Source organism: Bubalus kerabau, chromosome 5 (assembly GCF_029407905.1).
Source record: "Bubalus kerabau isolate K-KA32 ecotype Philippines breed swamp buffalo chromosome 5, PCC_UOA_SB_1v2, whole genome shotgun sequence".
In the NCBI taxonomy this organism is placed as follows: domain Eukaryota; kingdom Metazoa; phylum Chordata; class Mammalia; order Artiodactyla; family Bovidae; genus Bubalus; species Bubalus kerabau.
Window position 1 is genome coordinate 87,375,703 of NC_073628.1, and position 26,392 is coordinate 87,402,094.

The 26,392-nt window shown below is 43.7% G+C and overlaps 2 protein-coding genes across 5 annotated transcripts in view; both read left to right on the top strand.

The window, feature by feature from the left end:
* The first annotated feature begins 14,436 nt into the window (after window positions 1–14,436).
* LOC129652959 (craniofacial development protein 2-like) lies at window positions 14,437–21,201 on the top strand. 4 transcript variants are annotated; one of them, XR_008714871.1, is made up of 3 exons: window positions 14,437–14,847; window positions 15,830–15,895; window positions 17,494–19,053. XR_008714871.1 is itself a non-coding variant. In XM_055582103.1 (3 exons), exons 1-3 carry the CDS (start codon window positions 15,927–15,929, stop codon window positions 20,738–20,740), a joined length of 546 nt encoding a protein of 181 aa, XP_055438078.1. In that variant the 5' UTR covers window positions 15,912–15,926; the 3' UTR covers window positions 20,741–21,201. The 4 variants fall into 4 exon arrangements, 2 of the variants coding, with proteins under 2 accessions (XP_055438078.1, XP_055438077.1); XM_055582103.1 differs by lacking the exons at window positions 14,437–14,847; window positions 15,830–15,895 and adding exons at window positions 15,912–16,065; window positions 20,686–21,201 and having other exon boundaries at window positions 17,494–17,845; XR_008714870.1 differs by lacking the exon at window positions 14,437–14,847 and having other exon boundaries at window positions 14,858–15,895.
* A 363-nt stretch (window positions 21,202–21,564) lies between these two features.
* The window catches only part of ADSS2 (adenylosuccinate synthase 2), a 32,702-nt gene continuing 27,874 nt past the window's right edge, over window positions 21,565–26,392 (top strand). Inside the window, exon 1 of the mRNA XM_055582104.1 lies at window positions 21,565–21,916. Within this exon, the coding sequence (XP_055438079.1) occupies window positions 21,725–21,916 (192 nt within the window). The 5' untranslated portion in view covers window positions 21,565–21,724. The remainder of the gene's footprint in view (window positions 21,917–26,392) is intronic.

A 26,392-nucleotide genomic window follows, 5' to 3' on the forward strand; every position in this document is an offset into this window, starting at 1 on the left:
AACAAACAATCTGAATTAGCTTCCCACACTGCCTGTTGTATTTTTATTTTTTAAAATGGCTTTACTGAGGCATAATGGATACATATGCTGCACATACTTACAGTGGACAATTTTATACATTTTATTTTGGCACCTATGTATACCAATAAAGCATTACTATAATTAAGATTCAGAGAAGGCAATGGCGACCCACTCCAGTACTCTTGCTTGGAAAATCCCATGGACGGGGGAGCCTGGTGGGCTGCAGTCCATGGGGTCGCTGAGTTGGACATAACTGAGAAACTTCACATTCACTTTTCACTTTCATGCACTGGAGAAGGATATGGCAACCCACTCCAGTGTTCTTGCCTGGAGGATCCCAGGGACGGGGGAGCCTGGTGGGCTGCCGTCTATGGGGTTGTGCAGTCGGACACGACTGAAGCAACTCAGCAGCAGCAGCAGTATAATCAAGATTATAAGCATATTCTTCATCCTATAAGTTTCCTTATGATAGTCCCTTATTTTACTTAATATTCTTGGAAATGATCTTCTTGTTTATTGGCTTAGTTCTTTGCCATTTCCTCCACTAAAAAGTAGGGCCCTGGAACTTACCTTTCCTGTTCATTACTATATTCCCAGTGCCTGGAACAGCAACTGACACAAAATGAGAACTCAAATATTTGTCAAAAGAATAAATACAAGATATCTGGCTTTGCTCCATTCCATCACTATTGTGAATATGCTGGATTTGTCTTATAAAAGGAACATTAAAAAGGAAAATGTTGTTCTAGAATTTGGAATGTTATCCTAGGATCCTTGCAACCACTAATCACACACACATATCACACACACACACACACACACACACACATTACCTTTAATGTCTTCCACATGGTTGGCTCATACACATTTAATTGCCCCCAGAATACTACAAAATACAATGCCAGCAAGTTTTGGTATCACTCTACTCCTCATCACTGGGGCTACTGCCAATATACTTGCTATTTCCCACTTCATGATGCCCTGCTAATGCATCCTCAAACTTTAATAGGATTTCCTCAATGTGCTAGTCTGGCATTGGCAGTCAGAATAAAAGTAATTTTTTTTCATTTAAAAAAATTGGATTGACATTGGCCCAAAAAAGGTAAATGCTTTGGTCAGGATGAGTAAGCCTCTCCCCAAATGTTAGCAGGCATATCCATGAGAACTGCTGTGCATGCGTGTTGCTTCAGTCATGTCCAACTCTTTGTGACCCATGAACTGTAACCCTCCAGGCTCCTCTGTCCATGGGATTCTCCAGGCAGGAGTACTGGGGTGGGTTGCTATGCCCTTCTCCAGGGGAACTTCCCGAAACATGGATCGAACCAGCGTCTCTTATGTCTCCTTCACTGGCAGGCAGGTTTACCTGGCGCCACTAGGTAGCCCCCGCTAAGCACCACCAACTGCTAGCGTGTATTAAATTCCTTGGAGTTTGCACTTCTGAACTCTTGGCCATACTGTGGTCTATAGGGTGTCCCTGACAGAGACGGGTATTGCTGACAGGGAGAGAGCACTAATCTAGAACATATCCACTCCCCATCCTACCAGCACTTGGCTTAATAAAACATATATCTGAACACTATCCTTTGCTGTGTTCCCTGAAATGTCATCTGAGGACATAAAAAAATATGATAGTCTCTCTTCCTGCTATATTGTCATTTCAGTCACTTTTTTTTGCCTCAACTGATGGTTAAATGAGTCTCTAATGATTTGTTTTACCCTAATTGAAAATGGGAGTAGGCAGAGGCAAAAACAAATAAAAATCAAAACTCAGGAACCAGGAAACCTGAATTTCAGTATCAACTGTAACTTTCCATGGACATGTTTCCCCAAAACTATTTCTGGCCTACCCCCTATATGGTAGGTGTGAAGTCATATCTAAACTAAATGTAAGCAGAGTAAAATATAAGGATAAAAACTCAAAAATTACTTAAGCATTTGCCCTCCAGAAGCATCCAACAAAGAAACACCAGCTTCCCTTGCACTGTTCCCATGTACAGCGCAAAACACCACCTTTGCAGCCTCACCTGACGAGTGACTTTATTTTCCTGGGCTCCAGAATCACTGCAGATGGTGACTGCAGCCACAAAATTAAAAGACGCTTGCTCCTTGGAAGAAAAGCTATGAGCAACCTAGACAGCGTATTAAAAGGCAGATATTACTTTGCCAACAAAAGTCCATCTAGTCAAAGCTATGGTTTTTCCAGTAGTCATGTATGGATGTGAGAGTTGGACCATAAAGAAAGCTGAGCACTGAAGAATGGATGCTTTTGAACTGTGGTGTTGGAGAAGACTCGAGAGTCATTTGGACTTCAAAGAGATCCAACCAGTCAATCCTAAAGGAAATCAGTCCTGAATATTCATTGGAAGGACTGATGCTGAAGCTGAAACTCCAATACTTTGGCCACCTGATGCGAAGAACTGATTCATTTGAAAAGGCCCTGATGCTGGGAAAGATTGAAGGTGGGAGGAGAAGGGGACGACAGAGGATGAGATGGTTGGATGTACAGAGTTTGAGCAAGCTCTGGGAGTTGGTGATGGACAGGGAAGCCTGGTGTGCTGCAGTTCATGGGGTCTCAAAGACTCAGACACAACTGAGTGACTGAACTGACTGACTGTCTGACTGTTATTAACCATTTATTTATTCAAGGGGTTCCCTCTATTCCTCAACGTTTCCATTTTTGTTGAAAACCTGTAAACTAGACCCACAGACTTTATGTGCCTGTGTATGGATCTTGTGTATGTGCCTGTGTCTGGTCTTAACTTACTCATTGCAGTACCAAGGACATTTTTAGGGTCAGGTTATAGGATGTAACATTTGGAATACAATGAAGCCTTCTAGATTGGGGTGGAAATCAAGACGTTAATGTTTAATATAAGGCAGTTAACTCATTTGGTTGGGAGCCAGAATTGCCAGTTAGAGCCCTGTCCAGGTGGGTTATCTTGGTTTTTAGGACTCCAACCTAATCCTGAACTGGCTCCTCAGAGCTGTGTAAAAAACCACAATGCAGTGACATGCTATGGATGTCTTAGTGGAAACCCTTTTGGTTTTTCAAGAACAGTTAACAGTACCCTTTTAAAAATAAAATATTTTTCTCTTTGTAAAAATACATTATAATCATAGAAAACTTTACAAGCATGCTATACTGTAGATGAGAATAAAAACTATGACAATAGAGAGAAAACTTCTGTTAACTCATTCATAATTCCCCCTTGCCACCGCCCATAAGTACCTGTGGTGGTTTTAAAATGTCCACAAATTCTTTGACAGTCCTTCCACCAAGAGGTAGAGTCCATGCCTTTCCCCTGGAGCCCAGGCAGCCACTATGACTCCCTTGATATAACAATGTGCTGGGAGTCACAGGCCAAGTCAGAAAAGGCCAGGCCATTCTTGCTAGTTTCTCTTGAAACACTTTCTCTGGGAGCCCTGAGCTACTATATAAGAACTCTGGCTACTCTAAGGCTACCATGCAGAGACTGTGTTAAAATCTTTCTAGTCCACAGGCAGACAAGTAAGTGAGAAAGCTTTTGAGATGACTCTCTCTGGGGCTTGGAGATGGGAGTAAGGGAGGGAGCTGAGCCCAGGCATAGATTTAACAAAGATTCTTTCAGATCTTTTAAAAAACACAAAGAAAAGGGAGAGGAGTTTATAATTCCAGAAAAACTGGCTAAGAAAGGAAAAAAAAAAAAACTAAAAAAAAGAAAGAAAATAATTTGTTTTTAAGTTAAAAAAAAGAAAAAGAAAAGAACAGAAGAGCAGGCTAGACATACTTGCCAAATACATACAGGTCAAGATCCATGAGGCACCAGGCAGATTTTTGTAATCTCCTTCCCTTCCTTAACTCCATCTCTAACCCAAACCTTTTGAGTCCTAGAGAAGCCAGGAGGTTAAGAGTCTGCCAGGAACAGCTTTAAAGTCAACAGTTACTACTAGGGAGACCTGTGCTGCTTGAAATGGAAGGAAGGAGGTGCAATAAGAAAGACATATACCAATGTTAGAGCTTTGAAGGAATTAAGACAACCCAATAAAGTAGGTTGAGGGCCTTGTATTCTTGGGACTCTATGCTATGCTATGCTATGCTATGCTAAATCACTTCAGTCGTGTCCAACTCTGTGCGACCCCATAGACGGTAGCCTACCAGGCTCCCCCGTCCATGGGATTCTCCAGGCAAGAACACTGGAGTGAGTTGCCATTTCCTTCTCCAATGCATGAAAGGGAAACGTGAAAGTGAAGTCGCTCAGTTGTGTCTGACTCTTAGCGACCCCATGGACTGCAGCCTACCAGGCTCCTCTGTCCATGGGATTTTCCAGGCAAGAGTACTGGAGTGGGGTGCCATTGCCTTCTCCGTGGGACTCTAAGGACTGAGTAACAGTGGGGGAAAACCAAGTAGGAGACTGTCAGACCTCTACACTCGGAATTGCAGTGATAGAGAAAAATGGGAAACCAGAGAAAGAGACCCATCACCAGGAGACTGACAGTCGCATAGGCCCATAGCCTCTATTAAATGCATGCAGCTCCATGGTAGGGGTCAAAGCCATGGGCCCAGGCACCACACTAATGGGCTCTAGGACACCATTCTCTCAGCAAACCCCTCCTTGGGGTCAGTCAAGCAGGGCTCACAGATGTTGGGGATCAGCTCCTAGATTAATGTTAATAACGAGTTCCCTGAACTCAAAGCAAGGCCATGAGTAACATTTCCAGGCAGCCCCAAGGCTCACTGGAGCCTAAAAAAAGCAGATGCACATTTCTGAGTTATATATGCTAGAGCTGAATATCTGAAAATCAAAGTGGGTAAAACCAGGTCAACAGAATGAGCCTTACTCCTCTGGTGAGGGCTGTGCTGGGTTCTGCTCAGGCTTGCCAGAGGCAGAGCCTGGTCCATGAGATTCCCTCCTCTTCGAGAGCACAAGTATGCCCTCCTACCTGGCTGAGGGCTTTTCAGATCATTACAGAGAAGTCTCCTTGAATCTGAGCTGAGCTGAAAAGGGCCATCCAGTTTAGCCCTTAGCTACTGCTATGCACTTGGACTGACTAATGCTGATCTCTAAAACTATATATGGTTAGACCCTGGAAGAATAGTTCCTTTCTTATTAGAGACCCCTTTAAGAGTAGAATTTATCAATCTTCTTATCTAAAAGGCTCTTTGGCACTTCAAAAATTATTTCAGATGTTCTAGACAAGTTGAGATCTATTAAGTTAAAGACAGCCTCTAAGGCTGTTATTTGCCAGATTCTCCCATCCCTAGTGCCTGAAGTTCTACAGGAATCTCACCTCTTAGTGGGTACACAGAAAACATGCTAATCCCTCCCTTTCCCCCCAACTTGCCTGGAAACTCATGGGACATCAGCCCACAAACCAGATGATGCACCTGGTCTTCAGAGTGGCAATGGCGGCATTCACATGCTTGGGTATCACATCTCCATGGTAGAACAGGCCATTATTTGCCATGGTGAGGGTCACAGTTGACCCATCTGATTGGAGGCTTTGGAGCAGACATTGGTAACCCCTGACACCAAGAGCTGCTCATGATGGTCTTTCTCAGCTGAGACAACGTGTGAGTAGTCACCAAGGGAAAGTGGATGTGGGGGTAGGGGCCAGATTGGTCTTGGACTCTGTGAGGTTCACATTGAGGGCACTAACCAAATGCAGGGAGGCAATTGAAGGACAATCTGGCTAATGAGCCAGTTGAGGCGGGTGTAGATCGGGTACTTGATGTCCCAGTTACAGTGACAGATACCATAGATGGCTTCATTGTCTACATGAAGACACAGTCCAAGTGCTTCAGGGTGGAATGGTGGTAAGGATGGAGTTACCAACTGCTTCGAACACTTGAGAGGCTGTGTAGATAGCAAATTCCAACATGGATTTCTTATCATAGCAACAGAAGACCAATCCATCAGCAGGATACAGAGCCAGTATCCCCCTCAAAGCTATAGAAGATCAGGAAATAACACTATTAAGGATGCAGATGGCATTATCATCTCTCCCCAGCCCTCTTCTCTTGACAGAAGGATTTCCTGTCTACAAAACTGTTGTGACCTAACTACAATTGTATTCAGTTCTGTACTTAAACACAAAACTTTCAAGCATAATCTATACTTAAGTGTATACATACTATTGTGTATACAATGAATGATTTGACAAATGTCTATACCTATAGAACCATCAAACCAATCAAAATATAAAAATTTCCATCACTCCAGAAAGTTCTCTCATGCTCTGTTGCTCACCTCTAGAGATGTGAGAAGAGAATACTTAGTAGGGGCTTGGAGTTCTGGGGAGACAGGTGCCCTAGAAGGGCAGTACTGTGTGTATGAAGTGGTGGGGGTATGGAGAGGGGAGATGAGGGTCAGGTGGACACAGGATTTGTAGTCAGAGAGCTGAGCCCTCTCAGCTTTGTAGCTTTGCCACCTAGTGGCAGGAGAATGGGACTGAGGTTGGTGGTGCTGCAGTCCATGGGGTCACAAAGAGTTGGACATGACCAAGTAACTGAACAACAACAACAAATATATAATAAATTATTTAAAAGCTAAAGATAAAAGAATTAGGCTTTATGTAAATTGATAACTAAAAAAATTCTCCTTTTAAGAAGGCTCTAAACTTAGTGAGTACTTCATTTTACTTTCACACAGAATCCCATTCTTCAGATCTCCAGCAAATCCTCTGTCTCTGAGCAGCAGAAAGCATATCTGGACAGTCCCTCTAGTCTAGAAGGCCAGTGACAATGTACTGGCTCCTAGCTGGCCTCAGTCCTGGCATTCTTGGCCTCAGGCAAGGGTTAGAGTAAGCTGGAACAGGAGCCTCTCCCAGCTGGAAAGCCCTGCTTAGGAGTCTAAGAAAAACAAGCCGAACTGCTGAGGCAGCTTCCTTCCATCTGCTGAGGCTAGAGATGAATAAAAGATCGAAACAGGTTTGGATCAGACCGTCAGGCTTGGCAAAGCAAGGAAGGAACCAGCAAGGTGGAAGCCCGAGCCCACAGACTCAAGGCAGAACAGGTTTCTCAGGCTTATAACCCTAGACCCACACTCAGGACATGCAGCTCCCCCCAGAGGAAGCCAAGTGGACAGACAGGCCAGAGAAACCAGCACCAGCCTCAGGCCTGTGACTCCCCTACTTCCACACAAGTCCATACTGCAGGCCAGAGAAGAGGTTGTGTGTGTGTCTGTCACGTAGTCGTGTCCGACTCTTTGCGACCCCATGAACTGTAGCCAGCCAAGCTCCTCTGTCCATGGAATTCTCCAGGATATACTCCAAGAGTACTGTTAAGAATGCATTGATCTGCAGGTGCCAAGGGCACATGATCTGCTCACCAGCTCTTGGGTTCAGTCCAGCGCGGGATAGGGATCTCCTTCCACACAGTGCAGTGGCCTCTGGCAGCACGGCTGACAGCATCTTTCTTGTCAGATATCAGCCGCTCAGGAAGAGCCGCCGATACCTGCCAGGTTTCACCCCGCCTCGTGGGGAGGAAAGGTCTCCTCTCCTATGGGGACACGGGCCCTAGGTCCCTTTCTGCTGAGTTCCCCCCGGTAGAGCTGGAGAGCAGGGCGTGAGAGGCACACGGCACTCCCGAGAACTGCTTCCAAAGCCCAGTCTTAACGTGAGCTGTGAGGTGTCCCAGGTGGCCCTAGTGGTAAAGAACCCACCTGCTAATTCAGGAGACATAAGACATGGGTTCAATCCCTGGGTGGGAAAGATTTCCTGGAGGAAGGCATGGCTACCACTCCAGTATCCTTGCCTGGAGAATCCCATGGACAGAGGAGTCTGGTGCGCTGCAGTCCATAGCGTCTCCCAGAGTCGGATACAACTAAAGCAATTTAGCATGCACACACCTGAGCTGTGAGGGGGAAAGTTAGGGGGTCCCATTTCCAGTCCTGTCCGATCATGGCCACTTCATTCTGCTCAGTGAGGAATCAGAGGCGTGTTTAGGGGAATCTCGTTTGACTTTTGATTCAGATAAGAACACAGACTAATGCAGAAAACCCCGTCCACAGTTTAATATCTGCAACATGTCTTTAGGAAGCCAGGGGAGGGGCGATGTTTTCAAGAACAAGAAATAGGAAATCCAGACGCAGAGAATCCCTGGGAGCCAACAACAGCCAAGTTCACATCCTACTAAGGCACATCCTACTAAGGAACCCATTTCAGTTAAACTTGGGGCTTTTCTGATATCTCAGTTGGTAAAGAATTCGCCTGCAATGCAGGAGACCCTGGTTCGATTCCTGGGTCGGGAAGATCCACTGGCGAAGGGATAGGCTACCCACTCCAGTATTTTTGGGCTTCCCTTGTGGCTTAGCTGGTAAAGAATCTGCCTGCAATGTGAGTAGAACTTCATTCGATGCCTGGGTTGGGAAGATCCCCTGGAGAAGGAAAAGGCTACCCACTCCAGTATTCTGGCCTCGAGAATTCCTTGGACTGAATAGATCATGGGGTTGCAAAGAGTTGGACACAACTGAGCGACTTTCACTTTTCAGTTAAACTTAATTGCTATCTCTGAGAGCCTGAGGGTAGGGAAAGGGCGGTTTAAAGTTTCTGCTTTAATATTCACTCTTTTCTGCAATCCTCTTTCTAAGTCTGACCCCTGACTCAAATATTTAGCAGTTTCCCAGGCAGAGCTCTTTGACTAATCTCCCCCTCAGCACAGGAAGCCCCCAGGACCCCTCCTGGAAGACAGAGTCTAGACGAAAGCAACAGACCTTATTGCTGTTCTTGGTGGGTGACTGCCTGCAGTACAGGAGTTTTTTTCCCCTAAGCAGTGCCCCCAGCAGATTTTGGGAATCATGAAAAATATGGGCTGGGAGTGGGGAACTCCCCAGTGCTTGCCAGCCTTGTCTCACTGATGGTGTCGAAAGAGTCACTATTACTAGCTCCCTAGTTGCTGGGCATAGTGCCATCTGTGCTCCTGGCAGTCAAGTTCCCAGCAGGCACTGCCCATCTGCACCCCAGCCTGGCCCACAGGGATAGAGTCACACTCATGCTGTTGGGAGAAGCAGAGCAGTGGTATGATCTGAGAAGGGAGGGGGGCTTCAAAAGCCTTTCCTGGGGGCACCCCTTTGTCTTTGCTCCCCTGAGGCTGAAGCCTAGTAGTACATTACCCAGTTCCCTTTACTGGCTGCCCTTTCAGGCCTTCTTACACTTCACAAGGCCCTCATTTTCTCTTCATTTACTCAGGGCTTGGGAACAAAGGTGGCTAAAGCCTAGATCTTCTAGAGAAAGTCAATACCAAGCAGCCAAACCCCACTGCCTAGTGCCCTGTCTTGCTGGCTGGGGTGATTTGGGAAGGTGTAGAGCCCCACATGCAAAGTTAGGGCACCCTGGAGCCCTGGAGCCCTAGGAGAACGAGTCTCCAGGCCTGCGACTCTGCGTCCTCCACACCCTGAGGAGGCAGAAGATGGAGTTCAGGTCTGTGGGTTCATGGAGGCAGAGATTCTGGAGTTAGAACACTTTACAAGCTCATCTGCACCAAGGGCTGTGCGTGGACACAGGCTCCAGTGCCTCCCAGAATCTCAGGATGCCCACCTCTGGCCTGAACCCCTGTGGAGGCTCTGGGGCTGTCTTGGAGGACTGTTCCTAACTAAACTGAACTGTGAAACTGTTGCCAATATTCTAGAAGACTCCCCTCTGCATCTAGAAAAGTCTAGGGTGGATTGGGGTGGAGGAACAGAAGTCTGGGGAGTCTGTCCATCATAGGAGCTACCTCAGTGAGGAGAGTAGACAGGTAGGGTGAGTTTTCTGCTTCTTTTGTGACCCTTGGAGCAGTTATCTGAATTAACAAATCTGTGGTCAGTGGGCCAGGAACAGTGTCCAGAGTAGGGTCTTATCTCCCTATGCCAAAGGACAGGTTGTGATGTAATAGGTTTATAATACTTTTCACATGAAAGAATACATAAAAAAATAAGCAAACATTAAAAATAAAGAAATAATTTTTAATATTACAGTAAAGTATGACCTAAATCAAATCCCTTATGATTATACAGTGGAATTGAGAAATAGATTTAAGGGACTAGATCTGATAGAGTGCCTGATGAACTATGGAATGAGGTTTGTAACATTGTACAGGAGACAGGGATCAAGACCATCCCCATGGAAAAGAAATGCAAAAAAGCAAAATGGCTGTCTGGGGAGGCCTTACAAATAGCTGTGAAAAGAAGAGAAGTGAAAAGCAAAGGAGAAAAGGAAAGATATAAACATCTGAATGCAGAGTTCCAAAGAATAGCAAGAAGAGGTAAGAAAGCCTTCTTCAGCAATCAATGCAAAGAAATAGAGGAAAACAACAGAATGGGAAAGAAAAGGGATCTCTTCAAGAAAATCAGAGATACCAAAGGAACATTTCATGCAAAGATGAGCTCGATAAAGGACAGAAATGGTATGGACCTAATGGAAGCAGAAGATATTAAGAAGAGGTGGCAAGAATACACAGAAGAACTGTACAAAAAAGATCTTCATGACCCAGATAATCACAATGGTGTGATCACTGACCTAGAGCCAGACATCCTGGAATGTGAAGTCAAGTGGGCCTTAGAAAGCATCACTATGAACAAAGCTAGTGGAGGTGATGGAATTCCAGTGGAGCTATTCCAAATCCTGAAAGATGATGCTGTGAAAGTGCTTCACTCAATATGCCAGCAAATTTGGAAAACTCAGCAGTGGCCACAGGACTGGAAAAGGTCAGTTTTCATTCCAATCCCAAAGAAAGGCAACGCCAAAGAATGCTCAAACTACCGCACAATGGCACTCATCTCACACGCTAGTAAAGGAATGCTCAAAATTCTCCAAGCCAGGCTTCAGCAATATGTGAACCGTGATCATGGAAAAAGCAAGAGAGTTCCAGAAAAACATCTATTTCTGCTTTATTGACTATGCCAAAGCCTTTGACTGTGTGGATCACAATCAACTGTGGAAAATTCTTCAAGAGATGGGAACACCAGACCACCTGATCTGCCTCTTGAGAAATTTGTATGCAGGTCAGGAAGCAACAGTTAGAACTGGACATGGAACAACAGACTGGTTCCAAATAGGAAAAGGAGTTCGTCAAGGCTGTATATTGTCACCCTGTTTATTTAACTTATATGCAGAGTACATCATGAGAAATGCTGGACTGGAAGAAACACAAGCTGGAATCAAGATTGCCGGGAGAAATATCAATAACCTCAGATATGCAGATGACACCACCCTTAGGCAGAAAGTGAAGAGGAACTCAAAAGCCTCTTGATGAAAGTGAAAGTGGAGAGTGAAAAAGTTGGCTTAAAGCTCAACATTCAGAAAACGAAGATCATGGCATCCGGTCCCATCACTTCATGGGAAATAGATTGGGAAACACTGGAAACAGTGTCAGACTTTATTTTTCTGGGCTCCAAAATCACTGCAGATGGTGACTGCAGCCATGAAATTAAAGGATGCTTACTCCTTGGAAGGAAAGTGATGACCAACCTAGATAGCATATTCAAAAGCAGAGACATTACTTTGCCAACAAAGGTTCGTCTAGTCAAGGCTATGGTTTTTCCTGTGGTCATGTATGGATGTGAGAGTTGGACTGTGAAGAAGGCTGAGCACCGAAGAATTGATGCTTTTGAACTGTGGTGTTGGAGAAGACTCTTGAGAGTCCCTCAGACTGCAAGGAGATCCAACCAGTGCATTCTGAAGGAGATCAGCCCTGGGATTTCTTTGGAAGGAATGATGCTAAAGCTGAAACTCCAGTACTTTGGCCACCTCATGCGAAGAGTTGACTCATTGGAAAAGACTCTGATGCTGGGAGGGATTGGGGGCAAGAGGAGAAGGGGACGACAGAGGATGAGATGGCTGGATGGCATCACTGACTCGATGGATGTGAGTCTGAGTGAACTCCGGGAGTTGGTGATGGACAGGGAGGCCTGGCGTGCTGCAATTCATGGGGTCGCAAAGAGTCGGACACGACTGAGTGACTGATCTCATCTGAAGGTACCTTGAGAAGTACAGTGCACGTTAAATCGCTTCAGTTGTGTCTGACTCTTTGTGACCTCATGGACTGTAGCCCACCAGGCTCCTTTGTTCGTGGGGATTCTACAGGCAAGAGTGGCAACTGAAGTGGGTTGCCATGCCCTCCTCCAGGAGATCTTCCTGACCCAGGAAGACAGGAATATGACCCAGACATGTCTTATGTCTCCTGCTGTAGCAGGCAGATTCTTTACCACTAGCGCCACCTGGGAATGCAACAGCTCTTTACTAGCAGTTCTAGCTACATCACCGCTGCTTTCACTCTTGCTTCCAGACATCCTGGACTTGAAATAAAGATACTGTCTACTGTACTCTATAGAGTACTGTAAAGGACACAAAAGCACAACCACTCGCAGAGGATTTGCATGTACATGACAATGTATGCCAGACACATGAACTAACTTGTGTGATCAGACATGGGAATGCGTGTTCATAACTTGGAAAGTTCACAACCTGAAGGTTCATATGTAAGGGACTAACTGTATCCTGAAATATTTTAAAACTTAATGCTCAGGTGGCAAAAGAGCTTTAAGTCCTGGGTGCAAAGGTTAAGTTTGGAACTCTGAAAACTATTCTTTGGTCTCAACCCTTGGGTTTTATGAGGTTGCCAGCTCTAAACTGGCTCTTCTCCAATGAATGTTTGTTCAAAACAACTCTAGCAATTTCCTTCTGCTGCTGCTGCTAAGTCACTTCAGTCGTGTCCGACTCTGTGTGACCCCATAGATGGCAGCCCACCAGGCTCCACTGTCCCTGGGATTCTCCAGGCAAGAACACTGGAGTGGGTTGCCATTTCCTTCTCCAATGCAGGAAAGTGAAAAGTGAAAGGGAAGTCACTCAGTCGTGTCTGACTCTTCACGACCCCATGGACTGCAGCCTACCAGGCTCCTCCGTTCATGGGATTTTCCAGGCAAGAGTGCTGGAGTGGGGTGCCATTGCCTTGTCCGAATTTCCTTCTAAAACCTAACAAAAGCAAAACCCTCTTTGTTCTCTAGAGTTACCCATGATTCACCATAACTTGCTGTGGCAGTTTCTCACTGGATGCAAGTGGGAGTTAATGCATTTTTTCTTGGTGAGGGAGGGATTTTCTTTCCTTTTTTAAGAGCAGGAGATAGGGATTAAGAACTGCCTTGCAATGCAGGGGATGTGGTTTCGATCCCTGGTAGGGGAACTAAGATCCCACATGCCTTGGAGCAACTAAGCTTGATCACCACAACTAAAGAGCACACACACCACAACAAAAAATCCACTTGACACAATGAAGATCTTGCGTGCTGCAATTAAGACTTGACACGCCCCCCAAAATAAATCATTTGTTTTTTAAAGCAGGAGATAAAATTGCTCTGTGAACAATGTCCTGCCAGTCAGAATGGCTGCGATCCAAAAGTCTACAAGCAATAAATGCTGGAGAGGGTGTGCAGAAAAGGGAACCCTCTTACACTGTTGGTGGGAATGCAAACTAGTACAGCCACTATGGAGAACAGTGTGGAGATTCCTTAAAAAACTGGAATAGAACTGCCTTATGACCCAGCAATCCCACTGCTGGGCATACACACTGAGGAAACCAGAAGGGAAAGAGACACGTGTACCCCAATGTTCATTGCAGCACTGTTTATAATAGCCAGGACATGGAAGCAACCTAGATGTCCATCAGCAGATGAATGGATAAGAAAGCTGTGGTACATATACACAATGGAGTATTACTCAGCCATTAAAAAGAATACATTTGAATCAGTTCTAATGAGGTGGATGAAACTGGAGCCTATTATACAGAGCGAAGTAAGCCAGAAAGAAAAACACCAATACAGTATACTAACGCATATATATGGAATTTAGAAAGATGGTAACAATAACCCTGTATATGAGACAGCAAAAGAGACACTAATGTATAGAACAGTCTTTTGGACTCTGTGGGAGAGGGAGAGGGTGGGATGATTTGGGAGAATGGCATTGAAATACATATAATATCATATATGGAACAAGTCGCCAGTCCAGGTTCGATGCACGATACTGGATGCTTGGGGCTGGTGCACTGGGACGACCCAGAGGGATGGTATGGGGAAGGAGGAGGGAGGAGGGTTCAGGATGGGGAACACATGTGTACCTGTGGAGGACTCATTTTGATGTTTGGCAAAACCAATACAATATTGTAAAGTTTAAAAATAAAATAAAAGGAAAAATGAAAAAAAAAACCAAACAATGTCCTCCCTTATACCAGAAAAAAATTAACATTCTTTTCTTCCTTCTTGCGGCTGGTTATGCAGATTGCAACAAGTGGCAGGTGGGTGAGCACTCCCTCTTTAGGGCTTTCTGATTCCATTGAAGATGACTGTTCCTTTCTTTTCATATTTCCCCCTTTCGTCACCATCTTCCTTTGAGAGCATGCTTGACCAAGAGTCAGGTTTTCCAGATCTAGAGGTTTTGGTCCTCGGTGCCAGAGAGGAGATTTATTGGTGGCTGTGCCCCATGTCAAAGGGAAAGTGCAGATTGGAAATCATTGAGGCCACATTTGAGGAACAAAGAAAAGTAGGAGGGATAAGTATCAGGCATTTCCTATCTAAAGTCTATATCTTATCAAGGCCATAAACACCAGAGATCATCTTGAACTGGTAGGCTATTACCACCCTAGCGAACTTGGGTCTACTCACCCATGCACAATAAAGCTAATCTACTGACACCCGATTGTGGTGGAGGTAAGTGTAGTGCTTATTGCAGGGCACCAAACAAGGAGTCTAGGCAGCTGGTGCTTAAAAGACCCGAACTTCCTGATGGTTTTCAGGGAAAGGTCTTTAAAGATAAGCTGAGGGAGGGGAGCTGTGGGGTGCATGCTCAGCTCATGGAAATTCTTCTGATTGGTTGGTGGTAAGCTAATTGGGAGTCAACATCATTCATCTTTTGGTTCCCAACTGGCTTGGTTTCTATGTGCTTATGAGCAACATATAGCTAACTTCATCCACTTGGAGGGGATTTCATTAGCTGCAGAAAAACTCAAAGGGATATAGCTCAGAATATTAGCTATAGCACTTGAGGAGGAGCTAAAGATTCTTGACTTTATGGCTAAACTGTTTATTTTGTCTTACTTGATTGTTTTTCTTTCTTTGTGCATTTTCTCACTTCTATGATTAAATTTATTCTTTGGAACTTAGGGAAGGCAAGTGGAGGACATGCAAGGGTGAGATCTACCCCAGAAGGCCTCATAGGGTCCTGCTCAGTTACACTGGGTATATGTTATTCTTACAAAGGTTTAACGAGCACAAAAATGATTATGCAAAGCAGAGTTAAGAGTAATATAAATTCAGTTTGTATTACGGTTCTAAACCGGGAGCCCAAATTTAAAGGTGATACTACATAGGTTTAAAACAAACAAAAACAAAAAAAAGTAGGGATCATCAGGTGAAATTTATTGTAACCAATGGGCTACTTTCCTGATCTTTATGATTGAGTTTTTAATCTCTCCAGAGGCATTTAACTATGTGTAACAGGTAGTATTTGCTACCGAAAAAAAATGCCTTCTTGTTTAGCAAGTAGGTAATGAGGGGATATGCAATTTTCCAAAACTACTTTAGCTAATGAGTCAGGTGATCGTTGCTGGGCTGCTATGCTTTGGCTGTGGAATTGACTAGCTCTCCTAGTGTTAGGGAGTTTGAATCATGCTTTCATTGGAACTTATTCTGACCTAGAGGAGAAAGTCTCTCCCTGTGGAGGCAGACTCAGAGTCAAATAGGCTTCTTTTAAGAGGTGAATGAATGGGAAGCTTCAAATGTTTTACTCTGCAGCTGATGTCAAGTGATTGATGAGTGAAATTAGCAATAGTGCTTGGGACAAGTGAAAAAATGTGTTACAGGATGGACGAAAGGATCACCACTGCTGTGAATAGATTGATGTCTCTAGGGGCAAACCCAACAATTAGGTAAGTTTCCCCCTTTTGTAGCAGATTGAAAATGTGGACAAAAGCACTGTCTTTCCAAGAAGAGGGAGAGGATAAGGCAATAAAAATAGAGGAAAAACTTACACAAGTCTGGTCCAGTCATCTTGGGAAAAAAAGATGTGTCCTTCAGCTGTTATCTACTGCAGTTCCTGGTCAGTTTGATTCAGTGGTCTTCAGAGCTTGTTATAGGATGGGATGCCAGGTGGAGTCTTCTTTAGCTGTGAGATGGTTTATTGTTGTTTAGTCGCTAAGTCGTGCTGGACTCTTGCAACCCCAAGGACTGTAGGTTGCCAGGCTCCTCTGTCCATGGGATTTCCCAGGCAGATTTACTGGAGTGGGTTGCCATTTCCTTGTGAGATGTTTACCCAAAGTTCAAGTTTCAGGTGTTTTGGTGCATCTGGGTAGTGAGGACCTTTGTGTCCAAGGAAATTCACAAATTTTATTCTTATTGATTCCAAACCAGAAGGGTTGGAAAAAGTTGGAAATGTTAATTTGGAGATTTGTAATCAGATATTTGAGGAAAAAAGACTTTAGGATCTAGTCCAGCTTATAAGCATATAACAAAACTTTAAAGAAAATTAACAGGACAAGAATCTAATATCTACAGAGATGCAAACATAATTTCTCTCGCCATAATTTTCTCCCTTTTATCAAAAAAATCATAGTAAAACTAATTTGTTTGTATTATATTTGGCCTGATTATTTACATAAATGTAGCAAGTATAGTGATTGACCATATAACTTCTTTTTAAGATTACTGTGCTGGAACCTTACAAGCAAGGTGCTAGGCTTAGTTTTTCCAAGCAATTCCTTAAAATTGGTCATATCTATATATCTCTCTCTCAAATACGACATTCCAGCCAAAGCCTTGGCAATGTAGTTAATATTTCCTGTTGTATACTGTTATAAGAACAGGTTCTCACTGAATTCATGTAAATAACTAACTGTTCTGTCAGGAAAAGAATATTTAAGAGTTCCCAAATTCTGAAGGGATCAGGTAGGAAACAATGAATATTTCATCTTTGTTTACAACTACTGTAAGTGACAGATGCTTAAGAGAAAAATTTCCTTAAATGTGGAAAAGTAAAAATTAGGAGACTAGCATAAGAAGTCATAAAGATTATAATCATCCTCTAAAAGACTTCATTCAGGAAAAGTAGAACATTAGGGAACCAGCATAAAAAAATCATGACTTATAGTCATTCTTATTTGTTCATTCAGTCTCCTGTAATTCTTGTTGATCTTGGGTTAGCGGCTTTATGAATCAATCAGTTTTCCATTAAAGCTTTATAAGTTTTTACCTAGTTCAGTGTTATGATCTTAAAGTTATCAGAAATCTGCATTCTAATTATTTGGGGGGGGGGTCTTTTCCATGATTCTCCTTAAAGATGAAGCATTTTTATAGGAATATTTTTGCAAAGCATCAGAGTAAAACCGTAACTCTCTACGGTGACAAAAGACTTAAATGTCCCTTATTAGAGGTCCAATAAGAGCTCATTATAGTAGAATGGACAAGGGAATTTGGTAAGTACAAGACCTTTTAGAATTAACACCCAAAAAAGATGTCCTTTTCATTATAGGGGACTGGAATGCAAAAGTAGTAAGTCAAGAAACACCTGGAGTAACAGGCAAATTTGGCCTTGGAATACAGAATGAAGCAGGGCAAAGATTAATAGAGTTTTGCCAAGAAAATGCACTGGTCATAGCAAACACCCTCTTCCAACAACACAAGAGAAGACTCTATACATGGACATCACCAGATGGTCAACACCGAAATCAGATTGATTATATTCTTTGCAGCCAAAGGTGCAGAAGCTCTATACAGTCAGCAAAAACAAGACCAGGAGCTGACTGTGGCTCAGACCATGAACTCCTTATTGCCAAATTCAGACTTAAATTGAAGAAAGTAGGGAAAACCACTAGACCATTCAGGTATGACCTAAATCAAATCCCTTATGATTATACAGTGGAAGTGAGAAATAGATTTAAGGGCCTAGATCTGATAGATAGAGTGCCTGATGAACTATGGAATGAGGTTCATGACATTGTACAGGAGACAGGGATCAAGACCATTCCCATAGAAAAGAAATGCAAAAAAGCAAAATGGCTGTCTGGGGAGGCCTTACAAATAGCTGTGAAAAGAAGAGAAGTGAAAAGCAAAGGAGAAAAGGAAAGATATAAACATCTGAATGCAGAGTTCCAAAGAATAGCAAGAAGAGGTAAGAAAGCCTTCTTCAGCAATCAATGCAAAGAAATAGAGGAAAACAGAATGGGAAAGACTAGGGATCTCTTCAAGAAAATCAGAGATACCAAAGGAACATTTCATGCAAAGATGAGCTCGATAAAGGACAGAAATGGTATGGACCTAATGGAAGCAGAAGATATTAAGAAGAGGTGGCAAGAATACACAGAAGAACTGTACAAAAAAGATCTTCATGACCCAGATAATCACAATGGTGTGATCACTGACCTAGAGCCAGACATCCTGGAATGTGAAGTCAAGTGGGCCTTAGAAAGCATCACTATGAACAAAGCTAGTGGAGGTGATGGAATTCCAGCTGAGCTATTTCAAATCCTGAAAGGTGATGCTGTGAAAGTGCTGCACTCAATATGCCAGCAATTGGAAAACTCAGCAGTGGCCACAGGACTGGAAAAGGTCAGTTTTCATTCCAATCCCAAAGAAAGGCAATGCCAAAGAATGCTCAAACTACCGCACAATGGCACTCATCTCACACGCTAGTAAAGGAATGCTCAAAATTCTCCAAGCCAGGCTTCAGCAATATGTGAACCGTGAACTTCCTGATGTTCAAGCTGGTTTTAGAAAAGGCAGAGGAACCAGAGATCAAATTGCCAACATCCGCTGGATCATGGAAAAAGCAAGAGAGTTCCAGAAAAACATCTATTTCTGCTTTATTGACTATGCCAAAGCCTTTGACTGTGTGGATCACAATCAACTGTGGAAAATTCTTCAAGAGATGGGAACACCAGACCACCTGATCTGCCTCTTGAGAAATTTGTATGCAGGTCAGGAAGCAACAGTTAGAACTGGACATGGAACAACAGACTGGTTCCAAATAGGAAAAGGAGTTCGTCAAGGCTGTATATTGTCACCCTGTTTATTTAACTTATATGCAGAGTACATCATGAGAAATGCTGGACTGGAAGAAACACAAGCTGGAATCAAGATTGCCGGGAGAAATATCAATAACCTCAGATATGCAGATGACACCACCCTTAGGCAGAAAGTGAAGAGGAACTCAAAAGCCTCTTGATGAAAGTGAAAGTGGAGAGTGAAAAAGTTGGCTTAAAGCTCAACATTCAGAAAACGAAGATCATGGCATCCGGTCCCATCACTTCATGGGAAATAGACTGGGAAACACTGGAAACAGTGTCAGACTTTATTTTTCTGGGCTCCAAAATCACTGCAGATGGTGACTCCAGCCATGAAATTAAAAGATGCTTACTCCTTGGAAGGAAAGTGATGACCAACCTAGATAGCATATTCAAAAGCAGAGACATTACTTTGCCAACAAAGGTTCGTCTAGTCAAGGCTATGGTTTTTCCTGTGGTCATGTATGGATGTGAGAGTTGGACTGTGAAGAAGGCTGAGCACCGAAGAATTGATGCTTTTGAACTGTGGTGTTGGAGAAGACTCTTGAGAGTCCCTCAGACTGCAAGGAGATCCAACCAGTGCATTCTGAAGAAGATCAGCCCTGGGATTTCTTTGGAAGGAATGATGCTAAAGCTGAAACTCCAGTACTTTGGCCACCTCATGCGAAGAGTTGACTCATTGGAAAAGACTCTGATGCTGGGAGGGATTGGGGGCAGGAGGAGAAGGGGACGACAGAGGATGAGATGGCTGGATGGCATCACTGACTCGATGGACGTGAGTCTGAGTGAACTCCAGGTGTTGGTGATGGACAGGGAGGCCTGGCGTGCTGCGATTCATGGGGTCGCAAAGAGTCGGACACGACTGAGCGACTGATCTGATCTGATGACACACATTATAAAATAATAACTAGAATTATGAATGGTGCATGTGTGTGTGTGCTAAGTTGTGTCTGACACTTTGTGATCCTATGGACTGTAGCCCACCAGGCTCCTCTGTACATGCGATTCTCCAGGCAAGGATACTGAAGTGAGTTACTGTGTCTTCCTCCAGGGACTTTTCCCAATCGAGGGGTAGAACATGTCTCCTGCACTGGCAGGCAAGTTCTTTACCACTAGTACCACCTTGGAAGCCCTTATGAATGTAATAATACACCAGAAATATCAGATTTCAAGGAATGTTATATTTATGAAGCATTTATAACACATACCTATACAGATGCAATATAAAGAAGGCTTAGTATTATTTACTTGACAATGCTTCCCATGTAATTTCCAAATAAGTCCAATTAGTTTAGTATCTCCCTTTTTATAAACAGAGAGAACAGATCCTCTGAGATGCTCCAGAGGCCCTCTAAAAAAATCCCAAAGTTAGTTTAAGGTCAAAAAGACTTCACTTATAGCTTGATTTGGAGGAAGTTTTTCACAAATATCAAAAAATTTGGACGTGACTAAATTGGGTCACAGATCATTATAAAATAATATTTAACTATTCATTTAACTAAAGTGACAAAAAGATTTCAAAGGTTAGAGCATTGTTGCTGGGGCAAAGGAGGAAACTGCCTTCCATTTTTTAAAAGCAGGAGATAAAATTCCTATATGAAAAATGTCTTCCTTTATCCTAGAAGAAAAGTAATATTCTTATCTTCCTTCTTCCTTGTTAGGCAATCTGCTCGGAGTGGTACCCGCATGAGAGCTTTCCCCTTCGGGGCTTCCTGATCCCGTTTAAAATGAGCTTTATTTTTATAGTATACTTGGGAATCTAATGGCAACTGAAACATTAAACACTACAGAAAGCACCTGGGCTCTGGACTGACCATCTAGGTACCAATTCACTCCTCACTAGAGGTAGTTAACTTTTAAATCCTGTAAAATAAGGATAAGATAGTATTACCTACCTCATATGGTTGTTACTGTATTCTGGCATACACTATAATGATATCGGCATTTAATTCTAATAAGAAGGTATAGGACTCTACGTATTCTATAGATTTTCAGGCCTAATGACCTCTACATTACTGCTTTACATTCGAGTTTGCCCTTTTCTGATGCCCGTTCGCATCTGTTCTTTCAGACCTTTACTTTCCAACTCTAAATCTATAGTATGTTCCAATTTCATCCCATTTGTATTTTGAAATTCCACCCTTCGTATTTTGTATACACTATCTCATTCCTTAATAAAAGCATATTAAGAAAGAACTTAAAAACAAGCATTTTTCACAAACTGAAACGTGCAGATGGCAGACACCAAATCACCGGAATACACCACTTTGACCAGAGCGCTGCCGGGAGTTGTAGTCTGACGCACTGGCACGTACCTCCCCGCCTCTCCAGTTTGAAAAGCCCGAGAAAGGGCTGGTGGGCGGGGCGTTGAGGTTGAAGCGCGCTCGAAACCCCGCCCCCATCCTTTCCGTTCTGAGTTCGCACGGGAGGGGCGCGCCCGGCCGCGGAAGGGGCGTGGCTTTTCCCTGGGGCGGTGCTGCCAAGGCCGGCGTGCGCGGGGAGGTCCTGGTGTTCCTCTGAGAGGGCGGCGGGAGCGCGGGGCGGGCCTGGCGGGAGGGTGGCGACCCGGCAGGCGGGGCGGGGCCGGGCTGGCTCTGGCTCCTTCTTCCTCCGCATGTGGCTGGCTACCGCTGGGCAGCTCAGTTCGCGCACTTCAAGCTACCCGCCTCCCCTTCGGGCTCTCCTCGTGTCTCCGGAGCCATGGCGTTTGCCGAGACCAACCCGGCGGCATCGGCGGCATCCTCCTTGCCCAACGGCGACTGCGGCCGCCCCAGGGCGCGGCCTGGAGGGAACCGGGTGACGGTGGTGCTCGGCGCGCAGTGGGGCGACGAAGGCAAGGGGAAGGTGGTGGATCTGCTGGCGCAGGACGCCGACATCGTGTGCCGCTGCCAGGTGAGGCGGCAGGGCTTTGACGGGAAGCCGGCCCCTGAGCTCTGGCCCAGAACTCGCATCCACCGTCCGAAATAAGGTGTCACCTTGAGGTTCTTTCCTCTTACTACGAGCTGCGGCGACGTGGAGAAATGGCGGGAGGTCGGAGACCCCTGACCTGGGTCTCGGGCTGCGGGCTCGTAATGGCTCAGGAGGAAAATGCGGCTTGACTCTGGGAGCCCTTGAGATGCGCGATGCCTGGGGAGTTGCAGTGTTCGGTCCGAGGACCAGTGCTCAAACCCAGTACTGGGGCCGGGGTGGAGATGGGAGACCGTTCGAGTTTGAGGAGCTACCGCCCGAGGCCTGCTGCCGGCTCCGGGCAGAGACCCTAAGGGGCCGCAAAATCGTCCCCGTCATCACCCATACGCCCAGGGGATACCAACCGGGCCGAAACGCCCAGAAATCCAGACTCGCCACTCCCCCACCTGCCGGCCCGAGCTTGCCGAGCTTTGCCTCTTCGGGTCCACTTTGTTGACATGAGAATCCACTTCTGGGCTTTAGGGCGGTTTATAACCGTGTAATGGCCCCTTTTTTTACTTGGTACACGGTTATACTAAGGAAGGTTAATTTTACTTGTTAGTCCTAAAGGTAGGCATCCCAGCTCTTTTACGAGTGAGGCAAGTAAAAGAATACAAGTGTCAGATCTAGTATTTATAAATATTTACATTGTTAACGCTCACACCTAGAGTGAACTTTCGGGAAATGGAATGGTAATATACTTCCTCCCGGAAGACTCGTGGTTTTCATTGTAAGCTTTCTTCCTATTTGTCGTTTGCTTTGAAGCAGCCAAGAGGCTGGTCCTTTCTAAAGGCTCATAGTTAACTGTTACGAATTTCAAAATTCGAAATAGTTGAGCAATAAGCCCTTTCAGAACGAATGGTAATGTCTGAAGTTAACTGCTGTTTAGGTTGCAAGAATGTTTCTTCTTCATGAACTGTGTACATGGCATAATATAATAATGCTGTGCGCATTCTAACAAGTTCGTAGGCCTGCTTGATTACAAGTGTTCTACCAACTCCAGTACTTTGGCCACCTCATGCGAAGAGTTGACTCATTGGAAAAGACTCTGATGCTGGGAGGGATTGGGGGCAGGAGGAGAAGGGGACTGCAGAGAATGAGATGGCTGGATGGCATCACTGACTCGATGGACGTGAGTCTGGGTGAACTCCGGGAGTTGGTGATGGACAGGGAGGCCTGGTGTGCTGCGATTCATGGGGTCGCAAAGAGTCGGACTGAACCTAAAATTGAATACCATTTTGGCAGACAGAAAAAAGTAATAATAAGTACATCAAAAGTTAAATGAGAAAATTTTGGTTTTTGCCTGAGGAAATCCATCCTGCCCGTTTTGGGGTTAAGTTGCTTCTTATTATTAACACCACCACTTCTCTTCCAGTCTTCTATTCTTCCACCTCTCTGGCTACACACATAGAAGGTTACTCATGACACGCCTAAAGGTATTGCCTCATACTGCTGTAGGAGCTGCTCCAGAAGACTGACCATCACCTTCCTTTTCTCTTAAGATCCTATATTGCTGTGCTGTGGCAAAGTATGGGAATACCTAACTCTGGGCGGGAGGAGAGGTTGGAGATCCCTTTATCTACTTCACTGTCATTTCTGATATCTTCCTTATACAGAAATGGTTGTGGTTTAGTTGCTAAGTCCTGTCCAACTGTTGCAAACCCATGGACTGTAGCCCACTGGGCTCCTTTGTCCATGGGATTCTCCAGGCAAGAATACTCCAGTGGGTTGCCATTTCCTTCTCCAGGGGATCTTCCCAACCCAAGAATCGAACCCAGGTCTCCTGCATTGCAGGCAAATTCTTTTATACAGAAATAGCTAACATAAATAACAATATATTATAGGTTGTAAGAAGTTTTGGGGGATGTCACCATTTTTCCTTCATTCTAAAAGATCCTCAGTTTTAATAATCACTTTGAAAAGAAGTAGAACTCGCTTGATGGTTGGAGAGGGTATTACCATGTTACTGCAAAAAGTAGTTTTGAAGGAGGTCATGGGCTGATCTGATCTGATGCCCTTGGAAAGTCTGGAGAGAAGTGATTGATAAGGAGCAAAGTTTGGCTTCAGTGTTAGCTGAAGATAGAGGAGACATGTATGAGCAAACTTGTTAGGCAGATTTGACTCACCTGTAAAATTTTACTTACTACCTTCCTTATATAATTTTAAAAATTTATATTCTTCTAGTGTTTTAAGAACCCAAAGGATTCTTAATGTCTTGTTAATGCTGGTAGATAGATAATGAATAGATTTAAGAATATCTGTTGTGATTTACTTTGGTAACTATATTATTTGGTCAGTCCCAGTAAGCTGACATCTCTTAGTGAAGTTCTCCTGAGTTATACAATTGATAGTTATGGACTGTTGAAATTCTTAAGATGTATAGAGAGCTGGAAAAAGTCAACTTTTGGAAGGACATTTGGACCTGAATTTCTCTGATGATTTAAGTTTTGTGTATTATTGAAAATAATATGCACTTTTTAGAGTTTAATCAGTATATTTTGTCATATTCATGCCATAAGCTCAGATTTTGTAGTGTTTCTCCAGAAGTGGTATACACATAATGTGTCTCTAATGGAATCATAAAATAAGGAATTTCTCCCAATAAAAATACAGTTTTTTAAAAGAAAAGCTGACATTGCATGTAACTTTATTTTAAATATAAAATGTCTTTTTGGAAAGAATAGGTGCAAAGCTTGTGGCATTTTCATCATCATTTTAGATTTGGGATTTATAGGAAGTTATAACTTGTTAGATACTTATACTTTAGATCCTTAAATAAGTGTGTAGGACTTGCATGGAAGGATGACTTAATTCAATAGGTCTTCTAAGAAAAAGAGAAGAAGAATTAAGTATAGGACCAATTTCTGGCATAGTTCATTCATCCAACAATCGCATAATAAATATCTATAGGGGACTACTTAGCCCCAGAGTTTTAGCTAACAAAGGCACGGCTTGTGCTCACAAGGTGTTTATAGTCTAGTGGACAACTGTTAGTTAAAAAGTATTGCCAGGGTGGGGATGGAGAAGGGTGTTAGTGTGGGTTTTTCAAAAGGTTAAAATATGGGAATAGGAAGGCCCCTTCCTGGCAACACAAAAATAGTTTTATTAGAAGGTCTATTACTGTCCACCTACCCCAATTCCCTCAAAGTAAATTAGCCTCTATTTTCTTTATTTCGTTGAATAGAAACTACAGAGATTTTGACTATTGTACTTTATATCAGGCCTTAAGCATGGGCTTGTTTATTGTTCTGGTGAAAGTAAAGCTTGGTAGTCTTGGCTATGACAGGCATGAGGTTAGTTGCCTGTGATCGGGGTAGCTAGAACAGTATTTCCTTTCTTTGTGATTTTCCCCAGGGTTTTAATGTTAATATAAAGAGGAAATACTAAGTAAAATTAATTATAAAGGGAAAGTATGTCCTGTCACATGCTGTATGTAAAGTTGGCCATAAAACTAAGCACAATGAAAAAAAAGTTTGTAGCTAGATGTGGGTATCTGAAGGATCTGAAACCAGCTATTAGCAAGTGATAAAGAAATGCAAAAGACATATCAGCAGCAACTGAGACTTTCTCTTTGAAATACTCAGAAGGGTTGAGAGATAATTTAAAAGAAAATAACTTCAGTGTTCTTTTAATGCCTTGACCTTACACAGCTAAAATTATCTTCTAAACCACCTTCCATAATTTTGAAGCTGGTGGAGAATTAGCATTTAAGGTAAGCCATTCTTCCAGTTTTATAACAATTGTTGTTTCTTTGTCTCATATCAGGATTGTTTTCTATATATAGTATTTTCCAAGATAGTACATAAGTGATTACCACTGTGTGGTGTACTTGGTTAAATCCTACTTTCTTGGATTATTGTGCTTTCCCTAATAGAATGCTTTCCAGGTGGTGCTAGTGCTAAGACCCACCTGCCAGTGCAGAGTCGGACACAACTGAAGTGATTTAGTACTATTAGAATGTAGGTTTCTCAGAAAGAGGACTCATTCCCTTTTTGTTTTCTTCCATAGCACCCAGTACTACATGAGGCAGTGTGTGCTTTGTCGCTCAGTTGTATCGATTCTTTGTGACCCCGTGGACTGTAGCCCGCTAGGCTCCTCTCTCCATGGGATTCTCCAGGCAAGAATACTGGAGTAAGTTGCCATGCCCTCCTTCAGGAGATCCTTTCCAACCTGGGGATCAAACCCAGGTCTCCTGCATTGCAGGCAGATTCTTTACCATCTGAGCCACTAGGGAAGCCATGTGAGGCAGAGAGGAAGTAAATACTTAACAAATATATATTGTGTGACCTGGATCACCCTTAGAAATTTCTTTGAATTCCGTAGTTTAGCTCTTTACTGTATTATTTTAATACTCATGCTCAGTCACTTCAGTTGTGTCTGACTGTGACCCTATGAGCAGTAGCCCACAAGGCTCCTCTGTTC

Coding starts and splice junctions, on each gene's coding strand:
- LOC129652959 (XM_055582102.1), top strand. CDS start 15,927: ATGTGGACAAAAGCACTGTCTTTCCAAGAAGAGGGAGAGGATAAGGCA. Junction 16,066..17,493: donor GTTATCTACTGCAGTTCCTG/GTCAGTTTGATT, acceptor TTTTCATTATAG/GGGACTGGAATGCAAAAGTA.